Here is a 25,290-nt window from a genome sequence, read left to right as displayed (position 1 = left end):
CATGAGCTACTCTCGGGAGCTTGGTGTAATGCCAGGGGCTTTCAACCAGGAGAGAAAGTGACAGTGCCAGCTTCCATTCACGGCAAGCAGGTCACACGTGACCACGGAGAGGAGGAAAGACCAGGCCTCTCCTCGGCGGCTTTCCCCGCGGCTCTTACCATGGTTAGAAAGAGTCCAAATTCAGGGTTCATGGTCACATTGTCTCCATCGGTAAAAATAAAAGATTTTTTACGCTCCTTTTTACACGTGAGAATAATGGAAATTTGCTGGGCCGCCACGGAGAGAACGGGCAGATCGATCCGGTTAAACTCATCGAAACAACCCCAGGATCCAGACTGGGCCAGTCCTTAGGAAGAAAATTAAATAGAAAATCCAGTTAGTGCATCATTTTGAAAATAAGGAAAAGGACATTACCCAGCTAACAAAATGAGCCAGAGATAGGTTTACTCAAAAATAAAGATGAACAAATAGTTATACAACAAGAGGCCCAAAACAGCTCCCAAATGGGTATTATCTGTAAATACTCAACCTGCACCAATAATGGGTCCTTCCAACAGGCAGGCGATAGGAACACTGGACCCACACAACACTGCTAAGATTCAAGAGTCTCCAAAAGAATTTTGCAAAGTTAGAAAATAACTCTTAAAATTGACACCAAAATGTACAAAGCCAGTTGTTGAAAGTTGTTGAGTTTGTTTGTTTGTTTATCTGGGGGCTGGATCCCAGCCTCACACATTCTCACCTACTACTGAGCAACATCACCAGACTTGAAAAATGAATCTTAAGCTATTTCACCTTCGCTGACATTTCTAATCAAGTTACCTTTAAATATGCGTCCAAGTCCTCGGAAGTCCATCTGGTCTGAGCAATTAAAAACCACGACGTACTTCCCCAGGCACCGTCCCATGTCCTTGGTGGTTTCTGTCTTGCCTGTCCCTGCGGGTCCTGCCGGGGCTCCCCCCATGCTCATTCCCAGAGCTTGGGCCAAGGTGATGTAGCACCTGCAGGGTGGAACACCACTAGAACCCTCAGAAGAGGAGAACACACACCTGAGTGAAGACAGAGGCAGGGCCTTTGGCCCTACAGAACAGCCCCAAAACCATATCCTGAAATGAACTTGTCCTCACGGATGTTAAGATGTGTCAGGTAAAATGAAGAGGAGTCTTTGGTCAAATAGGGTTTAAAACCCTTAAAAAGGTTAAGGAAGTTTCGAGAATGCTGATTTTTTTTTAAGGACCCATGATACTTAAAGTATCATGTAGATTCCTCAAAAACTAGGAATGGAATCACCATTTGACCCAACTATCCCACTCCTTGTTTTATATCCAAAAGATTTAAAATCAGCATACTACAATGATGCAGCCACATCAATGTTCATAGCTTCTCAATTCACAACAGCTAAGCTATGGATCCAACCTAGATGACCTTCAACAGATGAATGGACAGTGGAAATATGCTATATATACACAATGGAGTATTACACAGCCATAAAGAATGACTTTATGACATTTGCCAGTAAATGGATGGAACTAGAGACTACTATGCAAAGTGAAATAAGCCAATCCCAGCAAGCTGAAGGTGGAATGCTTTTACTGATATGTGGAAGCTAACCCACAATAAGGGGGTAAAGGAGAAAAATAGATATTCAATAGATTAGACAAGGGGAATAAAGAGAAGGGAGGGTAGATAGGATAAGGAAAGATAGTGGAATGAATCTGAAATAATTTTCCTATATACTTATGTGAACACATCATAGTAAATTCCACCATGGGTCAGAGCTAGAATAAGATATATTCCATGCTTGTACGATCATATTGAAATGATTTTTACTTTTATGTAGAACTAAAGAGAAACAATAAAAATCTTTAAAAAAGAATCTCCAAGTATGAGGCTAAAGTAGATAGAATTGCCAAAAGTTTTTTAGCACCTTTTTCCTGGAAATCCATTCATATCTAAAGAACAATATTCACTTAGCATCACTAATCATCAGGGGAAGACAAATTAAAACCACTACATGGTATCACCCCAAACCCTGTGAGATGGCTACCACCAAAAAGACAAGAAATAGCAGATGATGGTGAGGATGTGGAGAAAGGGAATCCTTACACTCAACTGGTGAGACTGCATCTCAGTGTAGCCACATGGAAAACAGCAAGGTTTACTAAAGAATTTACAAATAAAACACTATATGACCCAGCAATCCCTCCTGAAGGTATATACCCAAAGGAAATGAAATCATCACCTCATAAAGATATCTACAGTCTCATGTGCATTTAAGTATTTGTCACAATAGCCATAAATGGCCCAACTATGTCAATGGAAAATGGATTTTAAAACTGTGGTATATTTACACAATGAAATATTACTCAGCCATGAAAAAGTAAAAAATCCTGCCATTTGCCACAACAGGGATAGATCTGGCGGACACTATGTAAAGTGAAGTGATCCAGATACAGAAAGGCTAGTAAATACCACATGATCTCACGTATAGGTGGAATCTAGCAAGGGCTGGGGGATGAACAGAATACACAAACAATATAACAGTGTCTACCAGAGGCAGAGCAGGATTAGGAAATGTGGATATGCAGGTCAGAGAATACAAAGTTATCAGTTATGTAAAATGAATAATATGTAAGATGAATTCTAAAGACCAGAATGTACAACATGAGGATTGTATTCTCATTGAATACTACATTGTGCAATGTGCAACATTGTTTTCTATTATATCTTGTTGTAAACTTCAAATACGCACAATAACATTTGTTTTTTAAAAATGAACATAGAGTAGCATTCGATGAAATGGACTGAGCACCACTGAATAGATGAATTCCCCGTGGAGCTGGTGTAGAGGATTCAAATCGCCCGTTGGAAGAGTCACATCTGGATGCTGTCTCTGAGCATCCACCACACCTACCGCTCTCCCCGTCATTCTCCACAAGATTAACAGAGGACAGATCTGGGGGGTCACTAGGAGAACACCTGTGAAGGAAAAGCTTTACCCTGAAAACGTGCTGTTGGATTATTTGACCCCTGGTAACGCCTGGGGTCGTCGGAGGACAGAGTCCATCCAGTGGTGCCGCTCGGTTTTCTCTTGGTCAAACTGTCAAGGATTCACTTGAACTTGAAAATGACTTCAAAGAAAAGGAACAATGATCCAGCTCAGGGTGGAGATAGACAGGGGACACTGCCTGGAGGCCACTGGCGTCTCTTATTAGAAATGGGTCCCTGAAAAGTCAAGGAAGCTGCTCAGTCCTGAAAATACCCAGAGCCTGGCTGAGGGATCCAGAGGACACCTGCTCTCACTCGGATTTTGCGTCTGTAATGAAATAGCAACACCATGCTCTTCACACACAGTGTCTCGCTTAATCCCCGGAGAACCCTGCGAGGTTCTTTCCCCTCCACAAATGAGGCAAGAGGCCCACCGAGACTGAGTGACCTACTTGGGGTTACCAGGTGGGACAGCCCGGGGCTGCAAGCCAAGCCCCCTCAGGCCTAGAAATACATCCTCAATGCCGGCTCTCTGCCATGTCCTATAAACCCTCTTTACACCCGGGAACACTGGTCTTACAAAATAAACCAGAGAAGTAGCCACGTCCTACGTTAGAGGAAGTCATCCCATGGATATGGCCAGCGGGCAGGCTTCCAGGAGACCCGGCTGTCGGTGAGCATCGGTCCCACTCTACCCACACACACACCCACTACCCACCGGTGGCCAGCAAGGACCGGTCAGGAATCCCCGTGTGAGTAGCATGAGTCTCCTCCCAGGACATGCCATGGGCACGTGAACTTTGCTCCTTCGGTTCTCTGCTTCCCTTTCTGATCTTTTTCTCTTAGCTATTTTCAACAATGTCTCCCTTGGTGGCCTGTTCACAGCCCTGGTCTAGTTTCCCGCCTACCCGTTAGACTACAGCGAACCCTGTGCTGTGAGGAGCAGGGCCTAGTACACGCTTGTATCCCCGACCACTTGACTCACCCTGGCTCCTTGTACTCTCTGGACTTTCTCCCAAAGAACAGCTTATGCTGGTCCAGCCATCCACTCCTACCTGGTTCCTTCTGCCTCAGCAATGGGGAATGTGGCCACGACAGGGAACCGACACTTGGTTTACCCGAACTTGTCACCGTCATTAGTATTGAGCATCCACAGCACATGTGAACTGCAAGTCATTTTGATGCCTATTGGTCCTAAAATGCTGGACCGTTTCCTATGACCACAAGGCCATGCGCACCAACAAGGCACTTCTTTGAGAAAACTTGGTTTAGTTATAGACTCTTTGAAATAGGACAAACTTAAGGAGAAACAAAAAGAAACGTGGCTAAAGGATGTGGGCTCAGGGATAAAGCAGCAGTCACAGCAAAAATGATAATGACTGACATGTTACTCTGCCTCCCCAAACCCCGGATCCACAGTTGGATCTTCGGCAGGTTCAGCTACATGAGGTCAGCTGCAGTTCAGTAATACTAAGTGGACACTTGAGATATATGGAAAAAGAGAAATGCGCACAACTTTTATTACACTATATTGATATACTTCATTTTGTCATTATTAATCTCCTACAGTGACTAATTTGTAAGTCAAACTTTATCATATAAGTATTTATGTTTAGGAAAAAGTACACACGTGCTTGATGTTATCTGTGATTTCAGGCTTCACGGAGGGTCTTGGAACAAATTCCTTCAAGAATAAGGGAGACTACCCAGCCTTACGTCTAGTGCACACAGATTCCAAGAGAAGGAAGTGAGGGGGTGGGTGCTTGGCCCGAGCCTGCACAGCAGCAGGAATAGACAGGGAGAGGCCGCAGACGCTGTGAGGTCACGTCAGGGACAGACCCGTGCTGTCAGCCCGTCTGCGGTTCTTAGTGAGCAGGTAAGATGCCTCACCGCCTGCCTCGATTCCCTCTGCCCTTGGTCCTGTGTGACGACAGGGGTCTTCTCCCGCGTGTGGAAGGAAGGCCGTGTTGACACCTCCGTGAGTATTTGGAGTAAGGTGCTGCGTGCTGTTACCACATTGTGATAGCCACTGGATCCCTGAGGGGCCAGCAGGACTGTGCACTGGCACCAAGCTGCTTGGAGTCCAGGGAGATACCCCCATGGTTGGGTTGTCACAGGTGACACAGCAGCAGGCTAATGGCAAACATCAGTGCCCCCAGCACTTGGCTTTAGAGAGGATTCTCTTTAGTGAGGAAAGAGAGGATTCTCTTTTTGTAAACAGGCAGCAGGTCTTAAGACACACGCACCCCAGTGGCCAGCCACCATGACGCTTACGCCTCTCTTCTCACATAACTGAGTGAGTTTAAAGAGAATCAACAAGTGAGTATTTCGGGGGAATCAGGATGAATAAACTTTAGAATTATCTCCACCTTATATAATTATACTTACTTGCTTTGCTTTTTACGTTCTCAAGTTTTAAGACCTGAAAGATCCGAACTTTCAGGAGGATAAAAACTAATCAGCTCAGCATTTTGAGAAAAAACAGTTTTTCCTCTCATAGTTTCCACTTTCCATTCTTCTGAATAACTTACATGCTTCACCATAAAGATGCAAATTTAGAAGTGATCAATTCTTTCAGAAAATACTTATTTAGCACCCAAAGATCCAAGGAGTTTTGGGTCCAGCTTCGGGAGGGTACCATAGTCACAGATTTCAGGGATTAGGACACGGACACCTTTCAGGGGACCACTATTCTGACCATCCCATTTCCCCACCACTGTGATAAAATAGAACGGCCACTTACAGAAGAGAAGGAGGTGACAAGAAAGTGGGTGTTGGTGGGACGACCAAACACGCTAAAGTTAAATGTCCTGCCCGTCACGGAGGCAGGGGGATGCCTGTGTCTGGAGTTCAGGGAGAACCCTGGCTGGATGCAGAGATGGAAGCCAACATCTAGATGGCATTTAAAGCCAGGTGACATCATCTATGGAATGGGCGTAGGTGGGGAGAGGTCCAGGAGAGGAAGAGGACCCAGAAGGAGCAGGTAGGAAGAGATAACCAGACCAGGAGGAGCCAGGTGAGGGTGAAGAAAGTGCTTCCAGAAGGAGAGAGACAGCTGGGCGGCCACTAGCGCCGAGCCAAGAAGGCGTGATCCAGACATGACCACCACGTTTGGTGACCTGAAGGTGTGGGTGACTCGCAAGAGCTGCATTAGCCAAGTGGTGGTGGAAAGTGAGAGGACAGGATATTGGTCCCCAAAGACGTCCATGCTCTTATCCCTGGAACCCGTAAACACATCCCCTTATGTGGCTAAAGGGACTTTGCAGATGTCATCAATGTCAGGACCCTGAGGAGGGGAGATGATCCTGGATTACCTGGTGGACTCTATTCTCATGAGCCCTTTAAAAACGAATGCAGAAGAGCAGGTCACAGCCCTGAGATGGATGGAGAGGAGGACGGAAGCATGAAGGACCCTGGCTTTGAAGACAGAGGAAGGACGTCAAGGAATGTGGCTCTTAGAACCTGATGACCCTCTGCTAGCAGTAAGAACATGGGGATCTAGTCCTACAACCACCAAAAAAGGAGTTCAACCAAGAACCTGGAAGAGCAGGACACTGTCCTCCCAGAACCTCCAGGAAGAACACAGCTCTGCTGACACCCAAATGCAGCCCCATGACACCGCATCAGAATCCTGGTGTGCGGATGTGTACACATAATGCACTTGAGTTGCTCAAGCTGATAAACTTAAGGGGTTGGGACTGTAGCAAAAGAAAGTCAACACCGGGAGCCCGAGTGCAGTAACTTCAGGCAACCCAGGAGGAGGGAAATCGAGCTTTGGAGGGGTTTTGTTGGCGCACAGAAACGGTAAGGAAGTTGGGGCCACGCAGGATGGGTTTCTTTATAGAAGCAACTGCAGCATGTGTGTGTTGATGAGTGGACACTGAAGACACTCCAGAGAGGAGACCCTGGTGTCAGTGAAGGTGCTGCTGACTCTGGAGGGCAGCACAGAGGACCCATCCAGGGAACCAGGAGAGAAAGCAACAGCTCAGGACAGGTGCATGCTGGAGTGTGCACGGTAAGACTGTGGGACCCGAGCAGAGCTGCCTTTAGGGTGGGGGGGGGCGCATTACAATTCTCATTACACATATATACCACAGTTTTTCATATCTCTGTTTGTATATAAAGTAGGTTGGCATCCAATTCGTGTCTTCATACATGCACTTTGGATAATGATGTGCCTCACATTCCCCCATCCTTGCTAACCCCCTGCCCCCTCCCTTCCCCTCCCTCCCCTCTTCCCTACCTGTAATCCATCTATTCCTCCCATGCAGAGCTGTCTTCTCAACAAAATGGCAAACACAGCCTTCAGAGGAAAGAGAGGAAAGGAAGGAAGAGGTGGGACATGAAAAAGAGGAGGTAGGAGCTAACTGACAAGTCGTTCGAGGTAAGTTCCTACTGGGGAGTGCTCCACATTTTTAAATTAATTTTTTTACTAGACCAATTATAATTGCATACATTTATGGTATAAGATGTGACACTTTGTTAGATGTTATGGTTGAACCATTTGTTTTGGTTTAGATGTAAAGTGTCCCCCAAAAGTTCACGTGAGAGACAAGGCAAGAAGGTTTAGAGGTGAAATGGTTGGGTTAGGAGAGCCTTGACCCAGTCAGTGAGTTGATCACCTGGTGGGATTCACTGAGTTGTAACTGAGGGCAGGTGGGGTGAGGCTGGAGGAGGTGGGGCATTGGGGTGAGCCTTTGGGGTTTATATTTGGTGAGCTGAGCTTAGTCTTAGAGAGATCTGCTTCCTGGTATCATTCTTGAGCTGCTTCCCTCTGCCACCCTCTGCCATGTTGTCCTGCCTCATCTCAAGCCCTGAGAAATGGAGGGGGCTGTCTATGGACTGGACTTCTGAAACCGTAAGCCCCAAATGTTTCCTCCTTAAGATTGTTCTTGTCAGGTCTTTTGGTCACAGCAGTGAAACAGCTGACTAAGACACATACAATATGGGAAGACTAAAGCCAGTCAAATGGCCACAATAAGTATTGAGTTCATCTCTTAACAGAGAATATGCAACGTGGCGGATGTCAGGGAATTCACACTGGACTGAATACTAGTGCCAGAAGGGCCGCAGGAGCCAGCCTAGTTCATCTTCCTGATAAGGAGACAGAGTTAGGGAGGCTGCAGTAGAGGCTGCAGCCAACAGGACCAGCCAAGGACACACGCAGGGCAGCACCGACAACATCCCACGCCCGGCTGGTGTCCTCCCCACTGCTTTCATTTGTGCTGATCCGTAATTTCTTTCCTGCTAACCAATCATCTTAATTGCCTCTCTGGAAGGACAACAGGTCCCACCACTACTAACTGAGCCTTCAAGGCCTGCTGGGATTTGCACGGGCGACACACAGCCATAATTCCCTTTCTTGCCCAGTTGTCCACAGGGACATTTACACATTGGCTCCATAAGACTGAAGGCAAGGGAATCAGGTCTCTATCAGCCACAACCTAAATCCCATGTGAAGACACAGGTGTAAAGCTAGACCTGCTGAACCTCAAGGGCTTTGGTGGGAAAGATTCTACAAACCCTAAAGAGGCATGAAGCCAGTGTCCCTGGAGCAACCGGGGAGCGGAGAGAGGAGGCTGCAGAATCCCAAAATTCTTCCATCACCTGTCTGTGAGTGGAGTTATGACAAGCCTGTCAGTGCAGCCTAAAAATTCATTCTGATAGACGAAAGCCACATCGGTGATGTGAATCATCATCTTGTCAGTATCTTCATTAAAATAAAATCTGCACTGTTTCAGCCACTCGAAGTCCGTAGGGCTCTTGATGTGCATGTGACACTGAAATTCAAAAGGTGTATGTCAAAACCGAGATGAGAATCACTAATTAAACATACACATCGGCATTTACATAGAACATAAAGTAAAAGAAATGGAACTCGCAGACAACCCAAGTAGCTCAAAGCCATGGACAACGTCATCACCCAACCCACTCATTTATTCATCAAAAAATAAAAACTCAGAAGACATGAGACTAGGAAACTCAAGAGAACCCCTAATCATGCCCCTCTGATTTAAATGACAGTACATAGTTTAATAATAAGATTCATTTCTTAAATTTCACCCTTAATTGTCCAAGACCATAGTCCAACCATGAATTATAATCTGTGAAAAACATGTAATGGCATACAAAGGCAGAGCTAAACAATCTCATTAGGAAAAAGGCATTTCTTAAGATTATGTCAAAGTACATTGAGGGTTTTTTTTTTTTAATCCATTAATTACTTTTCCTAGGAATTTGCAGCAGGCAAAATTTTCTAACATCTAAATGACAAGTTATTGCCCGGCAAAGCTTTTGTCTGGATTTTTCAACCAAAATTTTAAGCCACTTTAATCATTTTTCTTTGACAAATAAGAAATCGAAAATTATCCCTGAGCCCTTTATTTCTCAGAGAGGCAAACAGTGCGCTTAACTATTAGGAGAGGAGATTAGCACAAAACAGCTTGAATGTGCTGCCTTTTATTTCCATTCCATCAGGACCAATCTTTCATAATCTTTTTTACATAATGGGGTTGAGACACAATTCAGAAAATGATTATGAAAGTAAGAGAGAGCTTCTTGCCTCTTATCTAATGTTGTATTTTATGGTAGAGGACAAATTTCTTTTTTTTTTTCACATTTCCCATTTTTAATAGCCACTGAATTCTCCTTCTCCATCCTGTTTTCTTTTTAAAGGCAAAAATCTGCATGACACCTGAATGTCACAGGCTGTGTTAGGAAAGACCACGTTGCCATCAATGACATAAAAGATACCAAAACTTGTTAAGTAAGGATGTGATCTATCAGAAGCCCTAAAAGAATCCCTCAAAAGCTCTACTAGCAATATTAGTCATAATTTCTGCAGCAAGAAACCAGTGATCTTCAATCAGTAACTAAAAGGAACACAAGACCAATAAAGATTTTCAGGATGCATTTAAAATAACCACATGAAGAATTTGAAGAGAAAGTCTAGTTGCCTCAATAACAGTAGAGATCATGAGAAAATGATGGAAATTTCAGTTTAAGGCAGAAGAGAAAGTCTGATAAACAAGGTCTGATCAAGAAGATGACTCCTGAATCAAACATTTTCCTTCAGTTCAATCTAACTAATTCCAGCAACTAAACACAGGCGTGCCTACTGCTTGCTTTCTTGTATACGCCACAGCAGTTATGAAGAGTTTACCAGGTCATCAAAGATGTCCCTCTGGTGCACATGAATAGTAATCAAAGTCTCATATTTCACTCGTTCCAAGGAACTCAGATCCTTCGTAGTGATGTCTATCAGTGTGTTTAGCAGCTCCAGGAAGGACTGATTGGTCTTCTGCATGATTTTTTTATCAAACTTGGCATTTCTAAGGGCTTCTTCTGAATCCCGTGTCCATATCATTTGAATTCCTAATAATCCAACCTTTTAGAAATAAAGAAGGCTTTATATGGAATATTTACATATTTAAATATTAATTGCAGCATAATGAATAATTGTGATTAGCATACAAATGTAAAGCTTTGATTACATCAAATCGACAGCTTGTTTCAAAACCCATGGAAACGCTGTTTACATAGTTTACTGGGTAACTAAGTATGTCACCATCATATGTCTATCATTTTCTTCTTACAATTTTAAGCCACTTATGATTAAATCACATTTCTTCCTAGATAGATTTTAAGTTACTTGCAGGTAAAGAATGTGTCTTAAATCTGCTTTACCAAACTAGCACAGTGTTTACACACAGTACATGCTCACAAAAAAATTTTATTGGTTCTTTTTAGTTATATATAACAGCAGAATCCATTTTTATACAATTATACAAACATGGAATATATCTTATTTTAATTAGATTACTATTCTTATAGATAAAGGTAGTGGTGGGATTCACTGTGTTGTTTTTATACTCATGAACTCTTTATTCATCACAATGACTAAGAAAACATTGTTTCCTGTATTTTCTTTCTTTTTTTTTTTTTTTTTTTTGGTGGTGGGGAGGTACTGGGGAATGAACTGAGGGGTACTCAACCACTGAGCCACATCCCCAGCCCTATTTTGTATTTTATTTAGAGACAGGGTCTCACTGAGTTGCTTAATGCCTCACTATTGCTGAGGCTGGCTTTGAACTCTTGATCCTCCTGTCTCAGCCTCTGGAGCCACTGAAATTATAGGCATGCGCCTCCACGCCTAGCTTGTTTCCTGCATTTAAATGCTGAAATGTATTTTTCATTTTTCTAGCTGAGTGCCCACTAAGGATATTGTTATGATTTATATACATTGTTACATGTTGAGGTTCAGCAGGGAAAGACAAAACTCTTTTAAGTTAAAGTAAGTCCAGTATCTCTACAACCAAAATACATATTTAAGTCTCTACCTTCTATGTGGCCAAATCATTTGCAGTGAAAAATCTTTAAGCTTATCTAGACTTAATAAATCTTTATGAAAATTTAATATTGGTTCAGTGTTATGCATTGGTGAGGCTTACAATAACCAATAGCCGAGATTTAAGATGACTATTTTGTTAAAAGAGAAAAAAAAAAAAAAAAAAAAGGCCTTCCAATTTCAAAACACTGACCTGAGCAGGGAAGGAAGAAAGAAATTCGATCAGTTGGAACCCTGCTTCTTGGATATTTGCAGCTGCCTGGCGAATCACAAGGTGTAATGAAGACTGTGATTCCTCCAGGAGAGAATTGAGCCACACCTCCACGTTGCCCTCAGCCATCACGGGTCTGTGCAACTCGATGGTCTCCCCCTCCCGGGACGAGATGGACAGAATCCGATCATACACCTATGTTAGAAGAGGAAAGAGACTGTTACATTCATTTAAAAAAATGAGAAATAATTTTTTCCTTTTCTTTCATTCCCTGTCATGTTTTCCTTCCCATAGAAAGTTAAGCTACAGATTATAAAAAATAAGACAAAACATGATATGAAGTCTTTTTCAAAACAATAAAAGTAGTTCGCCATGAAATCTAAAGAGGAACCCTCAATTGATTCCAAATAGCTAATACTCTAAGGGAGTAAGCTTATTTTCTAAAAGAAATATTTAAAACAAATGTGGTGGTGAAAAAAATCTCTTGAGTTTCTCAAATGAAACGGGGCTCCCTAAGAGCCTGTAATTCCACACTGTAAGAGTCTCAAGTTGACATCAGAAGTGACCTGGTCAACATGATCAATAGCAGAAAGTAATTACAAAGTGTTTCCAATTCTGGGCCAAACACAATGTTCTTTACTGGGACTTGTTGTCACATAACGGTTTCTAATCAACCCCAGCTCCTCTGAGGTCTTGAACTTCAGTTTCCATGAAGCATAATGAGAAGAACAGAGCATTTGGAGTTCCAAGACACAGGTTCCAGTGGTCCTCTTCCATCCTCTGAACATGCAATGCTGGAGAACAACACTGACACTAAGAAAATCACACTTGGTGCCAGGGGCTCCAAAGGCTGAAGCAGGAGGATCACAAGTTCAAAACTAGCCTTAACAATTTAGCAAGGCCCTAAACAACTTAGCAAGATCCTGTCTTAAAATTAAAAAAAAAAAATTAAAGGGGATGTGGCTCACTAATAAAATGCCTCTGGGTTCAATGCCAGTAAGGGCGGGAGCGTGGGGAATCCTAATTCACTCGGAACCATATAAAAAAACAAGTGAATAAATAAATAAGGGTATTGTGTCCATCTAAAACTTTAAAAAATTAAAAAATAAAAATATAAAGAACATCCATTTGCACTCAGATTTAGGGATGTACTAATGAAGTCCTCTTCACTTGTAGACAGCAATGACGGTCCAGGTATCTAATGAATCGTAAGATTCTGGTTCCTCATTTACATGGACCCTTTTTGGATTTCTGAATATAATTCTGTATTTGTAATGTTATAATATTTAGAACCCATAAAACCAGGATCTGCCCTGGTTGTAGAATCCTTATGGAAGGAACAAGAAAAAAAAAAAGAAATGCAATCTTAAGAAGCAAGAGCTATAAACAGAGGCTAAGGATCTGTGGGCTTTTAATCAACCAATGAGGAAGCCTAACTTATCTGCAATCTACAGCTGGAGACAGTGAGAAATTCTAGGGCTGTAGCAGCAAGACTTAAGCAAAACATCAAGAAGCAGTTCTGACTGATGAGCTCCCTTCAACGTGCACACTCGTGGTCAACAAGAAGCACTGGTCTTGACCATTCCTGTCCATCCTGCTTTCCCTCCCCTCTCCCTCTCCTGTCCGGCTCTGCTAGAGTTGTTCAGCTTTTCCACCCTGCTGCTCTCATTCCACCTCCCACACTGCAGCGCAACCCAGCTCAGGTCACTGCCCCACTTAGAAGCTTCCTGTGGCTTTCTGTCACACTCGAATGAAATGGAATTGCACAGTGCGAGGCCCTTGGACTTTGGAATCTAGCCTGTTCCTCTTTCTTCCTTTGCCCATCGCTCCCTGTGAATGGGACATTGTTTAAAAAGAGTCTCTGCAGGTGTAGCTAAGAGGAGGTCATACTGGATCAGGGTGTTGTAATAAGTAAAGTTATAAGAAGAGGGCGATTTAGACACAAAAACACCCAGAAAGAATATCTGAAATCAAAAGCAGACATTGAGGTGATAAAGTGTTGTCTACAATTAAAAACAAACAAACAACAACAAAACCTCCAAGGATTGCTGACCACCAGGAGAAATCATGTTAGAGACGTGGAAAACCTCTCCTTCAGAACTTCCAGGAGGACTCAACACTGCCGCCATCTTACTCTGACTTTCCCCTCCAGAACAGAGAGCACACTCCTGCTGTCCCAAGCCATGGAGGCCTAATCCACCCCAACACCCCAGCGCTCTGACATCCTGGGCTACGCACACCTCCAGGTCCTCGCCAGGTGCCCTTCCCCCTGACCACACCCTGCTCTCTTCTTCACCTACCTGGCTACGTTCCACTCACCTTCATAAAACCAGTCCAAGTGGATATTCTCCTGCAGGACACCTTCCCTGACACCCCATGCACCCAGTTAGGGCTCCCTGACAGGTATGCCCCTGCTCCTTGTGCTTAATAAAAGCACGATACTAATAATGGAAGTCCAAAATCACCAACAATTTAATTGTCAAATTTCCCTTCAGTGTCACATTGCATAAAACCATTTTAATGTTGATTATGGTTCATTTTTCCTTAGAATCCCAGGAACAGCCTCACATCTGGGGCATAGTGAGGGATTGACCGCAGTGACTGACTTTTAATTGCTGACTGTGAAGTAACTCTACCACAGTGCTCACTGCGCTCTGTAGGCTCAGTGTGTTACTTTCTGTCTACTCCAGCCAGAGCACAAGTTCCTAGGGTGGATGTATTCCCATAGTTAAGGACGACATCTGTTAGTTATGCAATAAATTAAATTAAGTGCTAAGATGAATAAAGGAATGCTACTAAGGATTTATATGAAACACCAGAGGACTGACTAAATGTCAAAAGGGAAGTTCCCTTTCCTAGAGAATTTTAGGTGGAAGGATAGATTAGAAGGATAGATTAGGACACTTCTGGCATCAGTGTCCCTCAAGTTGAATGACCTCTTTGGTCATACAATTCCATGATTCTACAAACACATTAGGAGTGTAAAACAAACAAACAAACAAACAAAAAAACGTTTTAAGAAAGCATATCAAAACTTTCTGAAGCCTGACTAAAATAATCAAATCCCTACAAGAATTCTGCTTAGTCAAAGCACTTTATTATGAGCCATCAGTGTCTTTGTCTTGTTGGCTCTCTAGGTATTTACCTCGCCATGTAAAATTCTGAGCGCTGCACACACTGCTTTCCTGGTCATATTAAACTATTATTTTTCTTTCTAGTCTGCACCTTGGATATTAAGAAGCCACACACTGTTCTGAAGGCAAATTTGGCCCCAAAGTTTCTTTTTAATCACCAGGCAAGAATAAATGGACCATCCTTTGTAAACACAGCATCAGAGAGCTGCTTAAGACAGAGAGTCGATAAGGCAAACCTTCTCATGGAACTTGACCGTTTTGATGTTGTCAAATACATTCAGCAAGTGGGCTTGGATAGTGTGGGAATCCGAGGCCTGCCCCAGGATCTCCAGAAGAGCAGGATCCGACACGAAGAAGAATCGAGGAAAGCAGAGGCGTTTTTTCTCCAAGTATCTAAGCAAGGAGCGAAAAGGTAGACTTCTATGAACACACAAAGCTAACCTTTTCTTAGGAACAAATTAACCTGGATGGAAGGGAAGAAAGATCGCAATCTGATTTCCCTTGTGACTTGATGTCTGGCTTGTGGCTTTGGGATTTGTCAAACAGCATCCCACATTCTGATAAGGAGACATTTTTTTCACAGTTGGTGGCAGAATTTCTTTATCTTTTGCAAACCTAAGGCATACATTTTGCTTGGTCTGAAAGATCCTGTGCTTCCTTTGGAGAAAACAGGATAAAACACACAAAAGAGAGTTTGGGGTTTTGCTTTTTGGTTTTGTTGTCTCTCCAAGCACAGCAAAAAAGACTGCACGCCATCTGCGTGTCTTAGAAGTTGTATCTTAAAAGAGAATCCACTAGCCCTCCATCAGAGCAGAAGCAGATCTAGCTGTGGGTGAACTTCTGAAGGGGTGCCTGCCTCCAGGAGCTGTGGGAGTGCAGGGGAAGCCCCCCACCCCCCATCCACGCACTTTCCCCTGCACTTTATGATATGGTGATTCCTCATGCTATGGATATATTCATTCTACCATTTTTTTTTAATCTATAGCTCTCATTTTCTAGCATATTTTGTTCTGATTATTGTAGCTTCTTTTTTATGGTTTGGCATTTTTACTTTTTCAATTGTTTATTATGGCTTTTGGCCTTGTTTGAGGTTGGCTGGGGTGGTTTTTTTGAGACAGGGTCTCATGCTTGCCACAGCTGGCCTCTGGTCTTAAGATCTCATGAGAGCCACCTGCCTCCATCTCCCTAGCAGCTGGGACTGCAGGCACGCACGACCACACGGGACATGATTGTGGTTTTAATTGAAGTTTCTTTTTGAAACTTTACTGGTCTGTTTTAAACTGTGAGATTTTTGAAAAACTTTCTACTCTTCCTTGTCATCTGTATTATTTATTTGTTTCCTGTGTAAAATTATGAGAAAACATCCCCATAACATAGCAGCAGAATTCTCTTCCCAGGAAAAAAGAGCGTGTGGTAGCAGATCACAGGGACCAGAAACCAGAGCGTGGTGGCCGTCTCAAGGACACATGTGAGGAACCCCAGAGGTGTCAGGACCCCTGGACGTGTTCTGCTGAGTGGGAGGTGCAGGCCACTCAAGAGCCAAATTCTTCAAGACACAAGTGAGGTTATTTTTCACAAAGAGGCAAAAAAAATAAAAAAGGAAGGAGAAACAATAAGTGGGGATTTGGGGAAGAAGTGGACATGTCTTGGGTGAGATAATGGGCAAGGCTTGGTGTGTGGGTTGTGATCGTCCTCTCTGACTCTGACCAGGATGCTTCCTAAAATGTGAATTACAAGCTGCTGTGTGGCGACTGGATCCATTTATTCTGGGTGTGTGAAAAAGTGCAAAGTCTCATGGGGTGGGGGGATGGGGGTAGGATGAAAACAGGCCGCCCAGCATCTGCCCTTACACATCTCATTTTCTTAGTCTTACTCTTCTTCTATAATGTTTAATTTTGTTGTTGTTGTTGTTTTTGGTTTTCTAATTTTCCTTCACTTGAAACCGTTCATTTTATTATTTAATACACCAATTTTTCTCATTCATGTAGCTTGAATTTTTATTCTTAGTAACTTCCCTACTGATTTGTATTCCTAGTCTGATTCTGGTGAGAAATCAGCTAATGTTTTCTCTCTGGTTAGACCAGGCTGGAGAAGGCTCATGGAGTAGGTCAACCCAGCTTCTGTGATGGGGTGGGCAAGGCGACGTCTTCATGGACTCATACCTGCCCCCCCAAACTATGATCTGATTGGTATGGAGACTCTTCCTGTCCATGCCAATCCTTGATAGCTTGGGTGGGTATTGCTTTTGTGTAAATAGGAGTACTCAAGGGTTTATACTAGGCATTTTGGCATGCAACCTTACCTTGGTAACTATCAAAAGACAAAAAAAAAAACTTAATAAACAAACTGTGAATAACTTTAGACTTTATCTTCTGAAGAGGTTTTAAAAAATGCCAAAATGTCAATCATTTGAAAACAAAAATTATTTTTGTCAAATATCCTTCAATGGTTATTTGATTGATATGACAATTTTATATAGCAAATCAAGCCATTAATACTTGAGAGTCCATTTTGGAAGACTTACTTGCATTTTTTTTTTAAAAGCACATAGTTAAAAGGTGATTTCCAGCACTGGCACAGGCTATGATGATGGTGTTTAATAAAGCTGCATAGGTCAGTCCCCCAAAGGAAAGGATTTCTGGGCATATTCTACAGCATACTGCTTTGGAACACCCACAACTTAAATTAGAGGGAACTTACAAACATTTACTAAAGAAAATTTCTGCCCCACCTCAAGTTCTTACTGACTACTCCCAAGGTAGTGGAGTAGACATTTGTTTAGGCATGGTCTTATTTTGACCCTTCAATGTTCCTAAATGGATACCAACTGAGCAAACCATTGTCATATATGCATTTGTTCTTAACCAGCAATATGGCTCAAATATCCACTGGATTCTTGCCAGGGCTTAAATTTCTCACATTTTACAATATCCAATGCCTTCCATCAAAAAAAAAAAATGAAATTCACAAAGGATTTGTTGTCGTCTATGCAGTCATCCTATCCTATTTCTGGGCTCAAGCTATTCCACTAGAATGACTCATGTTTGACCCACACTGGGATAAAAATGTAGGTGAGGATTCTGCTCATGGATCCTTTTTAATACACACACACACACACACACACACACACACGCACAATGCCTCCAAGGTATCAACTCAAGGACAAAAGAAATAAATGTTTTCCTGAGCAACTAGTATCTTTTATGTAATGGAACCTATTGGTGTTGTACCTAATCATGTCACCTTTTGCTTTCATCTTTAGGAATAACTTTTGGTCTCTGAATCTGAGGTCAGTTTTCAGGGTTTTTGCATCAGTTTTATCATCTTAGTTTATAAACCCTTCTTTTCCTTGGACCTAAACTATCTTATTACTTTATTATTTTGTAGTAGCCAAACTGAAAACATCTTCTGGTTAGCCAAGAATAAATAATACATATTACTTATATGTATTATATGTTATCATATAGTATTTCTTCCATTTTTAGCTTAGTCACTTTTTTGTTCAAGTTTTATAAATTTCTCTATTTACTTCACAGAGATCCTTCCACAGTGCCACTCAAAGTCCAATATTTTAATCATCACCTATGTCTATGAGAGCACCTGCCTTAGGTAATCTGGGCTCCCCAGTGCATAGGACAAGCTGGTTAGCTTGTGAGGACCCCATTACAGGTGATGAGGACATTAGGACATACACATGGGAAAAGATCATCTCTCTCCCAGAGTTAGCCAAGGAGACCTCATTATTCAATACCTCGTTATTAAATGCTTAGACTGAGTGTCTGCCATGAGCATCAAGGTACCCTTAGATTACTATTTAACGTGGTTATACTCAAGTGGTTCTGTTTCTATTAACCAAGAACAATAAAATAGAGAAACTTTATGACTCTTGCAATTCACCAAGCCTACACATGTGTGCATGGGTACATTGATAGATATTATGTTAGACATCGTCTTACTTGGACTCTTCAACTTTCTTTTTTTTTAATGTTTTTGTAGATGGGCACATATCTTTCGTTTATTTATTTATTTATTTATTATGTGGTGCTGAGGATCGGACCCAGTGTCTCACACATGGGAGGCAAGTGCTCTACCACTGAGCTACAACCCCAGCCCTGGACTCTTCAACTTTCACAAAAGGATTCCAACTCAACGTCTTATTTCTCTATAATCCTGACTGCTTATATACACATACTGTTTCATATAATGAGTTAATGAAATATTTTAGCTGTATAGACATTTATCCAGAAGAATATCAGAAAAAAAAAACATGTATATTCATTTAAAAAGCAAGGACTGTAAGAGAATATTTTCATGATATCACGTCAGTGAGGGAAGTAACCTAAGTTCTGAGTCCAACATCAGGACCAACAGAGTAAGTGTTTGGAGAGAAGATAAGGTTTAACTGCACACAACTCTGTACATGAATTAAGTCTTAGTGAAGAAAACACAACCCACTAATTCTACCTCCTTTCCATGTTCCCTTTTCTCCCTAAGATCTGGCGGCTTTCAAAGAGCCAGTGAACTTACCCAGTAAGGGATTTCTGGCATATTTCCAGCTGGTCCAGCAGGTGTGGCAGGAGCTGCCCCAGGGTCTCATCTCCAACACAACACTGGACCACATTTGGCATTTCATGTGCCCGAGTCATGATCTTCACCCAAGATTTATCTATATTGGAAAAGCGCTTGGCTTCCTATAAGAATGACATAACAAGCACATTTGGACACTTCTGTCATCTCAAGGGCAGAGCATCTCACAAATCTCCAGCGGAGGCCAGACACCCACGCTACACATGCCTACTGTCACACATGTTCTGACTTCTAGGTCTTTTGCATCATATCACTCCCTTTATTAAGTAAGTATCTTTAGCTCAACCCTGGATACTTTCATTATTTTAAGTATAAACAAGAAAATGACATAAAATTAATAATACTGTACAAGAGGATTTAAGAGGGAAGGACATTCCCAATTATTTTTCATGCATATTTCTAAATGGAGTGAATTTTCTATTTTCAAGTTTCCTACACTAAGTATTTAACTTTTTATATGTTTGGGGTGGGGGACAAACACTTAAAATATGAATAAAAAATTAATCCTAGTATAACTTATGTTACAAAAAAAAATTCATTTTTTCAGGAAAAAGTGGAAAACAGATCATTTTGAGAGAATATAAATAACTTTTTCCCTAAAACTTTCTATATATTACCAATGAGAGTATACTATCAAATATGGGAGCAAGAAACTTTACCTCACTTCTTTAACATCATGTGAAAATTTTCATTAAGTCCAATTTTAGATTTTTTCCTACCCAATAAGAAAAACATGCCCAAATATAAATCAAAAAATAATAAGTAAATATTTAAAATTTTAGCATATAAATACATTTCACTGTTGACCAAAAAACAAATGCTCTGCCTTACAATTGGATAACAGCTGCCTTCTATAACTAAAAACTAACCAAAGAAAAGATTATAAAACCTACATGAAGAGTCAACATTATCATGCTCAAATAGATTGTTAAAGCTCAAATATGTTGTTAAAACTATAATGTTGCAAACAACTTTTGGTAATTGAATGAGTTCTTGAGATTTGTTTAAAATGTCTTTTTAAAAAATCTCTAAATATACCCCAGGTATACATAGTTAGATAATGACAATGTGATGGAAAAACAGACTCAGCATCTTGAGAAAACCTTCAAGTTTCGGAGCTTCCTCCCTGCACGATTTCCACCCCTCAATCTTACAGTACAGAGATAATTGAGTACATTGTATACTGTGCATTATTTTTAAATGTCAGCTGTAGAAGAACAAATTATCCAACCATTGTCAAGATAACTATACCATAATTCCACACTGCTCCAGTTCTACCTCCACATTACCTGAAGAAGCACGTCAATTATGTGGGAATTCACAGTCTGTTTTTTTAACCCTTGGTTTCCTGCCAAACATCACGGTTTCATTGCATTCTTATTCTCTGTATTGCCCTTTTGCTTTCCACAATTCCTCACTGACTCTGAAGAACAACATCCACAGCAGAAAACAAAAATTCTGGGGGCAGGCGTGCAATAAAGATTAAAATATTACTGCATTCTTTAAGAGGTTATTAGTTCTTGGATTTTTTCTCTAATTGAAAAAAAAAACTCAAGGAAATATTTAAAAATTCAAAAACCTTGGGCAGTTGCTTGGCAATGTCTCCTCCCACAAAGACAGCTTCCAGATAAATCCACAAGTTTTGCACGGTCATCCAGTTCTCGATGATGTCTGTTGAATTGGAAAGGTACTGAACCCACTTTTGAATTTGGGCTTTGAATGGCATGTTGTACCTAAAATAAGAAACATGCTCAATGTTTCATTTCTGTTGTATTGATGTTATTTTTTGAATTAAAACCCCTTTTAAAAATCTTAACTCTTTAAGTTGTATGCATATTTAAGTTGTATGTGACTAAGTTTTCTAAAGCTCACCAGATCCTGAGCAGTCCAAACTTGACATCACCAACAGTCTAAATCTCCAAAACCTAATTTTATATCCCATGATACTTGGGAGTACCAAGAAAATGGAAGAGGAATTTTTTATCAATACAGGTTTAAAGAGATGGCACTTCCTATATTTGAAGTATTGATACACGTGTGTCCAGGGAGGAGAGTGATATTTTAAAGCTAGAATGCACAATAAATTCATATCTTTATGGTATCCACATATTATACAATTACCATTTATTAAGAACAAAAAAAAATATTTTGGAAAAAGCAAGGGAAAGCTCATCACTTTCACATCTCAAGCAAATTTAAGTTCCTGAGTCTACAGTTTCCATGTCCAAAATGTGATGGCTTTGTTGTTACCATAAAATAGTCCAATAGAACTATTAGCTTGGCCTTTCACTATGCAATGTTACTCCTCTTTATGAATCAAATTCATCCTGTATCTTGATCTGTCATCTCAATGGAGTATGTACATAACTAAGAATTCTAGTCCATAAGTGTTAGCAAAAAGCTTTTTTTCAAGTAGAATGATTATTCTGGAATTCAGAATAATGTTCCCCCTGGGACCCAGGGCCTGTAGAACTGTCAGCTGTGCAGTGAAGCAAAGTCGAATTGTTCAGCGAGATCCAAGTGGTTAATTACATGTAGCATTATTTTGTCCACTCTATCTCAGACACATCCCACAAATAGAGGATAATGAAATAAAATCATTGTTACATGAGCTGTGCCAAAGGCTAAACCTAAAGCAAGTATTTTATTTGTATGAAGGGTATGATTGCAATGCGTTTTTCTTAACTTCCCTTGGAATGTCCGTTATGGTGATTCTCAAATATAAGGGCCACGGTAGATGGTTTTCCCACCTGTTGCTCAGGAGAGAACTCAGCAACATCAAACTGTCCTCCACGTTGGCGATGATTTCTGAGGTGCTGTCTCCTCGCAGGAGCAGCTCTCCGCGGGTTTTAAAACTGCCAAATGTGAATGTTTTGCTGTCCCATTCATTAATCACTTGCTTCAGCTTCTGTTCGATGTCTCTCTCCTTCACCGCACTGATACAGATGTCCTATCAAAATGGTAAGTGCTCATTTTATTACATGAAAGTGACACATCTCCTGAACGGCTCAGGTTCAGCAGAGATGTTGTCCTCTCTATTTGCTTCATACGTATCTGAAATATGTATATCTCCAGATGTCAAATGCCTTATAATAGTGTTGTGTATGCATAGGTATAAATGTGGAAGGAGACGGGGATAACGATGACTAAAGAGAAGCTTCATTTATAAAAGTTCCCACAAAACTGTTCCAGAAAGATAATAGGAAAGATATAGTGACCTTTTATATTTTGAACCTTAATCACAGACTCAAAACATAATGCTTCTGATTTATCTCTAAACTCAACAAACGCAGTGAGGGGAGGAATTTAGCAGCAACCTGGGGTTTCTGGTCGCTCTCTCAGTCTCACTTGCAGCTTCATCTCCTCCCAGACCATGAGCTGAGCCCGTCTCTGCCCTCATTTCTCCTCACACTGCATTCCCTTTCTGGGTGAGCTGATCCATTCCCGTGTGTCTGGTGATCTCTCATATCTCCAGCTGAGACCCACATCCATTTGCCTACTGGGCTTCTCTGCTTGGATGTTTCAGGAGAACCCCAAACACAACCTGTGAAATATCAAACTCCTGTCCAAACGCAAGCTCTCGATCTCTGCCCTTGTCACCCAAAGTGATCCCCTTACAATATCACCAGTCTCCACATGAGCTGATCACCCACCCAGACCTCTCCACAGGAAAGCCACAGATCATCGTTATCCCCTCCCCATCTTTCTCCTACCACAGTCCCTCCATCAACAAATTCTACACAGTTTCACCTCCTAAAAATTCCTGGGATCTCTCCTCTCCTCTCCAGGCTCATTAACTCCTCCCCTGGCAATAAGCCAGCATCTCTTGCCAAAGCTCCCTGTTGGTTTTGCTATCATTCTCCCCTGCACTTGACCATCAGGATAATCTTTAAGAAATGCAAACCTAACTGTGTCATCCCCTCTGGAGACACATCCCCCAGGTGGTCCCCATTGCCCTAGGACTAAAGCCAATAAGATGTGTTAGGTTCAGTCCCCTTCCAGGCCTCTGCTGTCTCTTCTCTCCTCTTCCTCCATAGCCAAGACACCCAGCCATCTTTTGCTTGCTCCAACACCTTTCAGATACTTCACACACGATTTCCTCTCTTCCTGGAACGGTCCTCTTTGCACTTACACAGCTCCTCATCTCCACTACATGGCCTTGCTCACTCACCCAGCCAGCCCAGCTTGCCCTACCTTTATCATCCCCGGAAGCGACAAACCCCTGTGTCACAGGCTGTCATTGATAGCATACTTTTCCTTCAGTGGCATTTACTATAGCTTATAACTACACTTCGATTCGCATGATTATTTTACTGATTATTTAATGACCTCTGAATACAGGAATACACCTTTATGTGCCCACCTCAGAACCTGTCGCATAGGTATGCACTGGACAACCACATGCTCAGGAGTTAGGGCTGAATGACAAGAGTTCCAACTGTCCTAATGTGGTTAGCCCCACAATATGGGAGTGCTATGGAATAAATCCCATCAGACCTTCAGATCTTCCTCCACATCATACTTGGTGAGCTATACCTCTATTTCCTCTTTGTACTTCAGAAGAGGTGCCTCCATGATGTTTCTCAACTTGAAGGTTTCATTCCCCACATCCAGACTGTGCCCGGTGACAGTGGCGATCCTTGCCCAGTGCCTCTCCATCATGGCTTTACTGGCCATGTATTCCAGCAGGGGGCAGCACTCGCTGAAATCATCAATGGTCTTCTTCAGGTCCAGAAAAGCCTGCCAGTCCTTTAGTGCCCGGGGCAGCTTCCGACACCTGTGAAGAGAAGCCAGTGTGGAGTTCAGTGATTGAGGGCTTGCCTAGCATGCACAAGGCCCCAGGTTCAAGTCCCAGCACTGCAAAAGCACAAAGAAGTCTTTTCAAATACCTATCTGATTTTGAAATTTCACGATTTAGACATTATCTCTTAGTTTAATATACTGGCATGTATTACATAAAATCGTTTCTCCAACAAAGTTTTTTTTTTTCCATCCCTCATAACAATTACTTAGGTAGAAGCATTACACCAAAGGTTAGAGGTGCCTCTGAATCCATTTCAACTCTACAAACAGATGGGGAGAACATACTAAATTCAAAGCACAGCACAGCGCATCAGCTCACACGCATGACAAGGGGCGCCCATCTTCCTTGGGTTCAGCACGCAAAATGTCAAACCACCACGGGCCTCTTGCTTTGATTCCAGGAAAGTAGCTAACATTAACTTCAAATGTTTGAGACATGTAATACAAATAAAGCCCAGCTCCCTCCACACTGCAGGAAAGGCCTGACAAGATTCATCCAGGTTTAGCGGAGGCGCCTCTCTCACCACATAGGGGCAATTAACAGAATGATTCATGAGGATGCTGTCAACAGACAACAACAAGGCAGCACCATGTGCTTCTGAAGCGTCCGGGGTGGAAAGCAAACCCAACGGTCCATCCCAGAAGCAAGCCTTTGAAGCCATAGCTCTGGCATGCTGGGCATCTCATTTCCCACCTGTTCTGGAATTCTAAGAGCTCACTGTTGATTTTTTCAATATTCACTTCCGACCAAAGGATATCTTGATAGCCATTCACTGTTTCTATGACACTGTTGTACAGTGTGTATATTTTCTGTAGCAGATTTAGTTGTTTCTTTATTTCAAGAAGCTGGGGATACTGCGTCACAGGCAGACCAAACAGTTCCTCTCCGCCAGTGTAGGTGATGTATTTCCGATAGATATTATCAAACTGATTCTAAAAACAACACAAGCGAAAACTTATCAAAATGATTTACACATGAACAAACACGGAAGTGAGAATACTAGCAAAGAAACAAGAATTATGATCTCTGACATACGTAACTAAGAACACTTAACGAGTGCAATTAATTCACAGAAACCCCTTCTAATGGGAACCACAACAAATCATACACACATAAAAAGGTAAATGCGGACTGAGGTTGTGGCTCGGTGGTAGAATGCTTGTCTAGCACATGTGAAGCACTGGGTTCGATCCTCAGCATCACATAAAAATAAATAAAT

At 41.8% G+C, this 25,290-nt stretch overlaps 1 protein-coding gene across 4 annotated transcripts in view; it reads right to left on the bottom strand.

The window, feature by feature from the left end:
- The window catches only part of Dnah5 (dynein axonemal heavy chain 5), a 283,494-nt gene that overhangs the window by 134,023 nt on the left and 124,181 nt on the right, over positions 1 to 25,290 (bottom strand). For all 4 annotated transcript variants that reach the window (XM_046468300.2, XM_058570742.1, XM_058570743.1 and 1 more), the window contains 11 exons: positions 24,765 to 25,003; positions 23,804 to 24,044; positions 22,018 to 22,217; positions 20,847 to 21,000; positions 19,208 to 19,371; positions 14,917 to 15,073; positions 11,529 to 11,741; positions 10,151 to 10,375; positions 8,596 to 8,768; positions 823 to 1,001; positions 159 to 346 (listed from right to left, as the gene is read on the bottom strand). In XM_046468300.2, the coding sequence (XP_046324256.1) occupies positions 159 to 346; positions 823 to 1,001; positions 8,596 to 8,768; positions 10,151 to 10,375; positions 11,529 to 11,741; positions 14,917 to 15,073; positions 19,208 to 19,371; positions 20,847 to 21,000; positions 22,018 to 22,217; positions 23,804 to 24,044; positions 24,765 to 25,003 (2,133 nt within the window). The remainder of the gene's footprint in view (positions 1 to 158; positions 347 to 822; positions 1,002 to 8,595; positions 8,769 to 10,150; positions 10,376 to 11,528; positions 11,742 to 14,916; positions 15,074 to 19,207; positions 19,372 to 20,846; positions 21,001 to 22,017; positions 22,218 to 23,803; positions 24,045 to 24,764; positions 25,004 to 25,290) is intronic.

This window comes from Marmota monax, unplaced genomic scaffold, assembly GCF_021218885.2.
Source record: "Marmota monax isolate L192 unplaced genomic scaffold, Marmota_monax_Labrador192_F-V1.1 WCK01_AAM20220418_F8-fsc00120, whole genome shotgun sequence".
NCBI lineage: Eukaryota > Metazoa > Chordata > Mammalia > Rodentia > Sciuridae > Marmota > Marmota monax.
The sequence above is the reverse complement of the archived record's forward strand: the minus strand, read 5'-3'. Positions and strand labels throughout refer to the sequence as shown.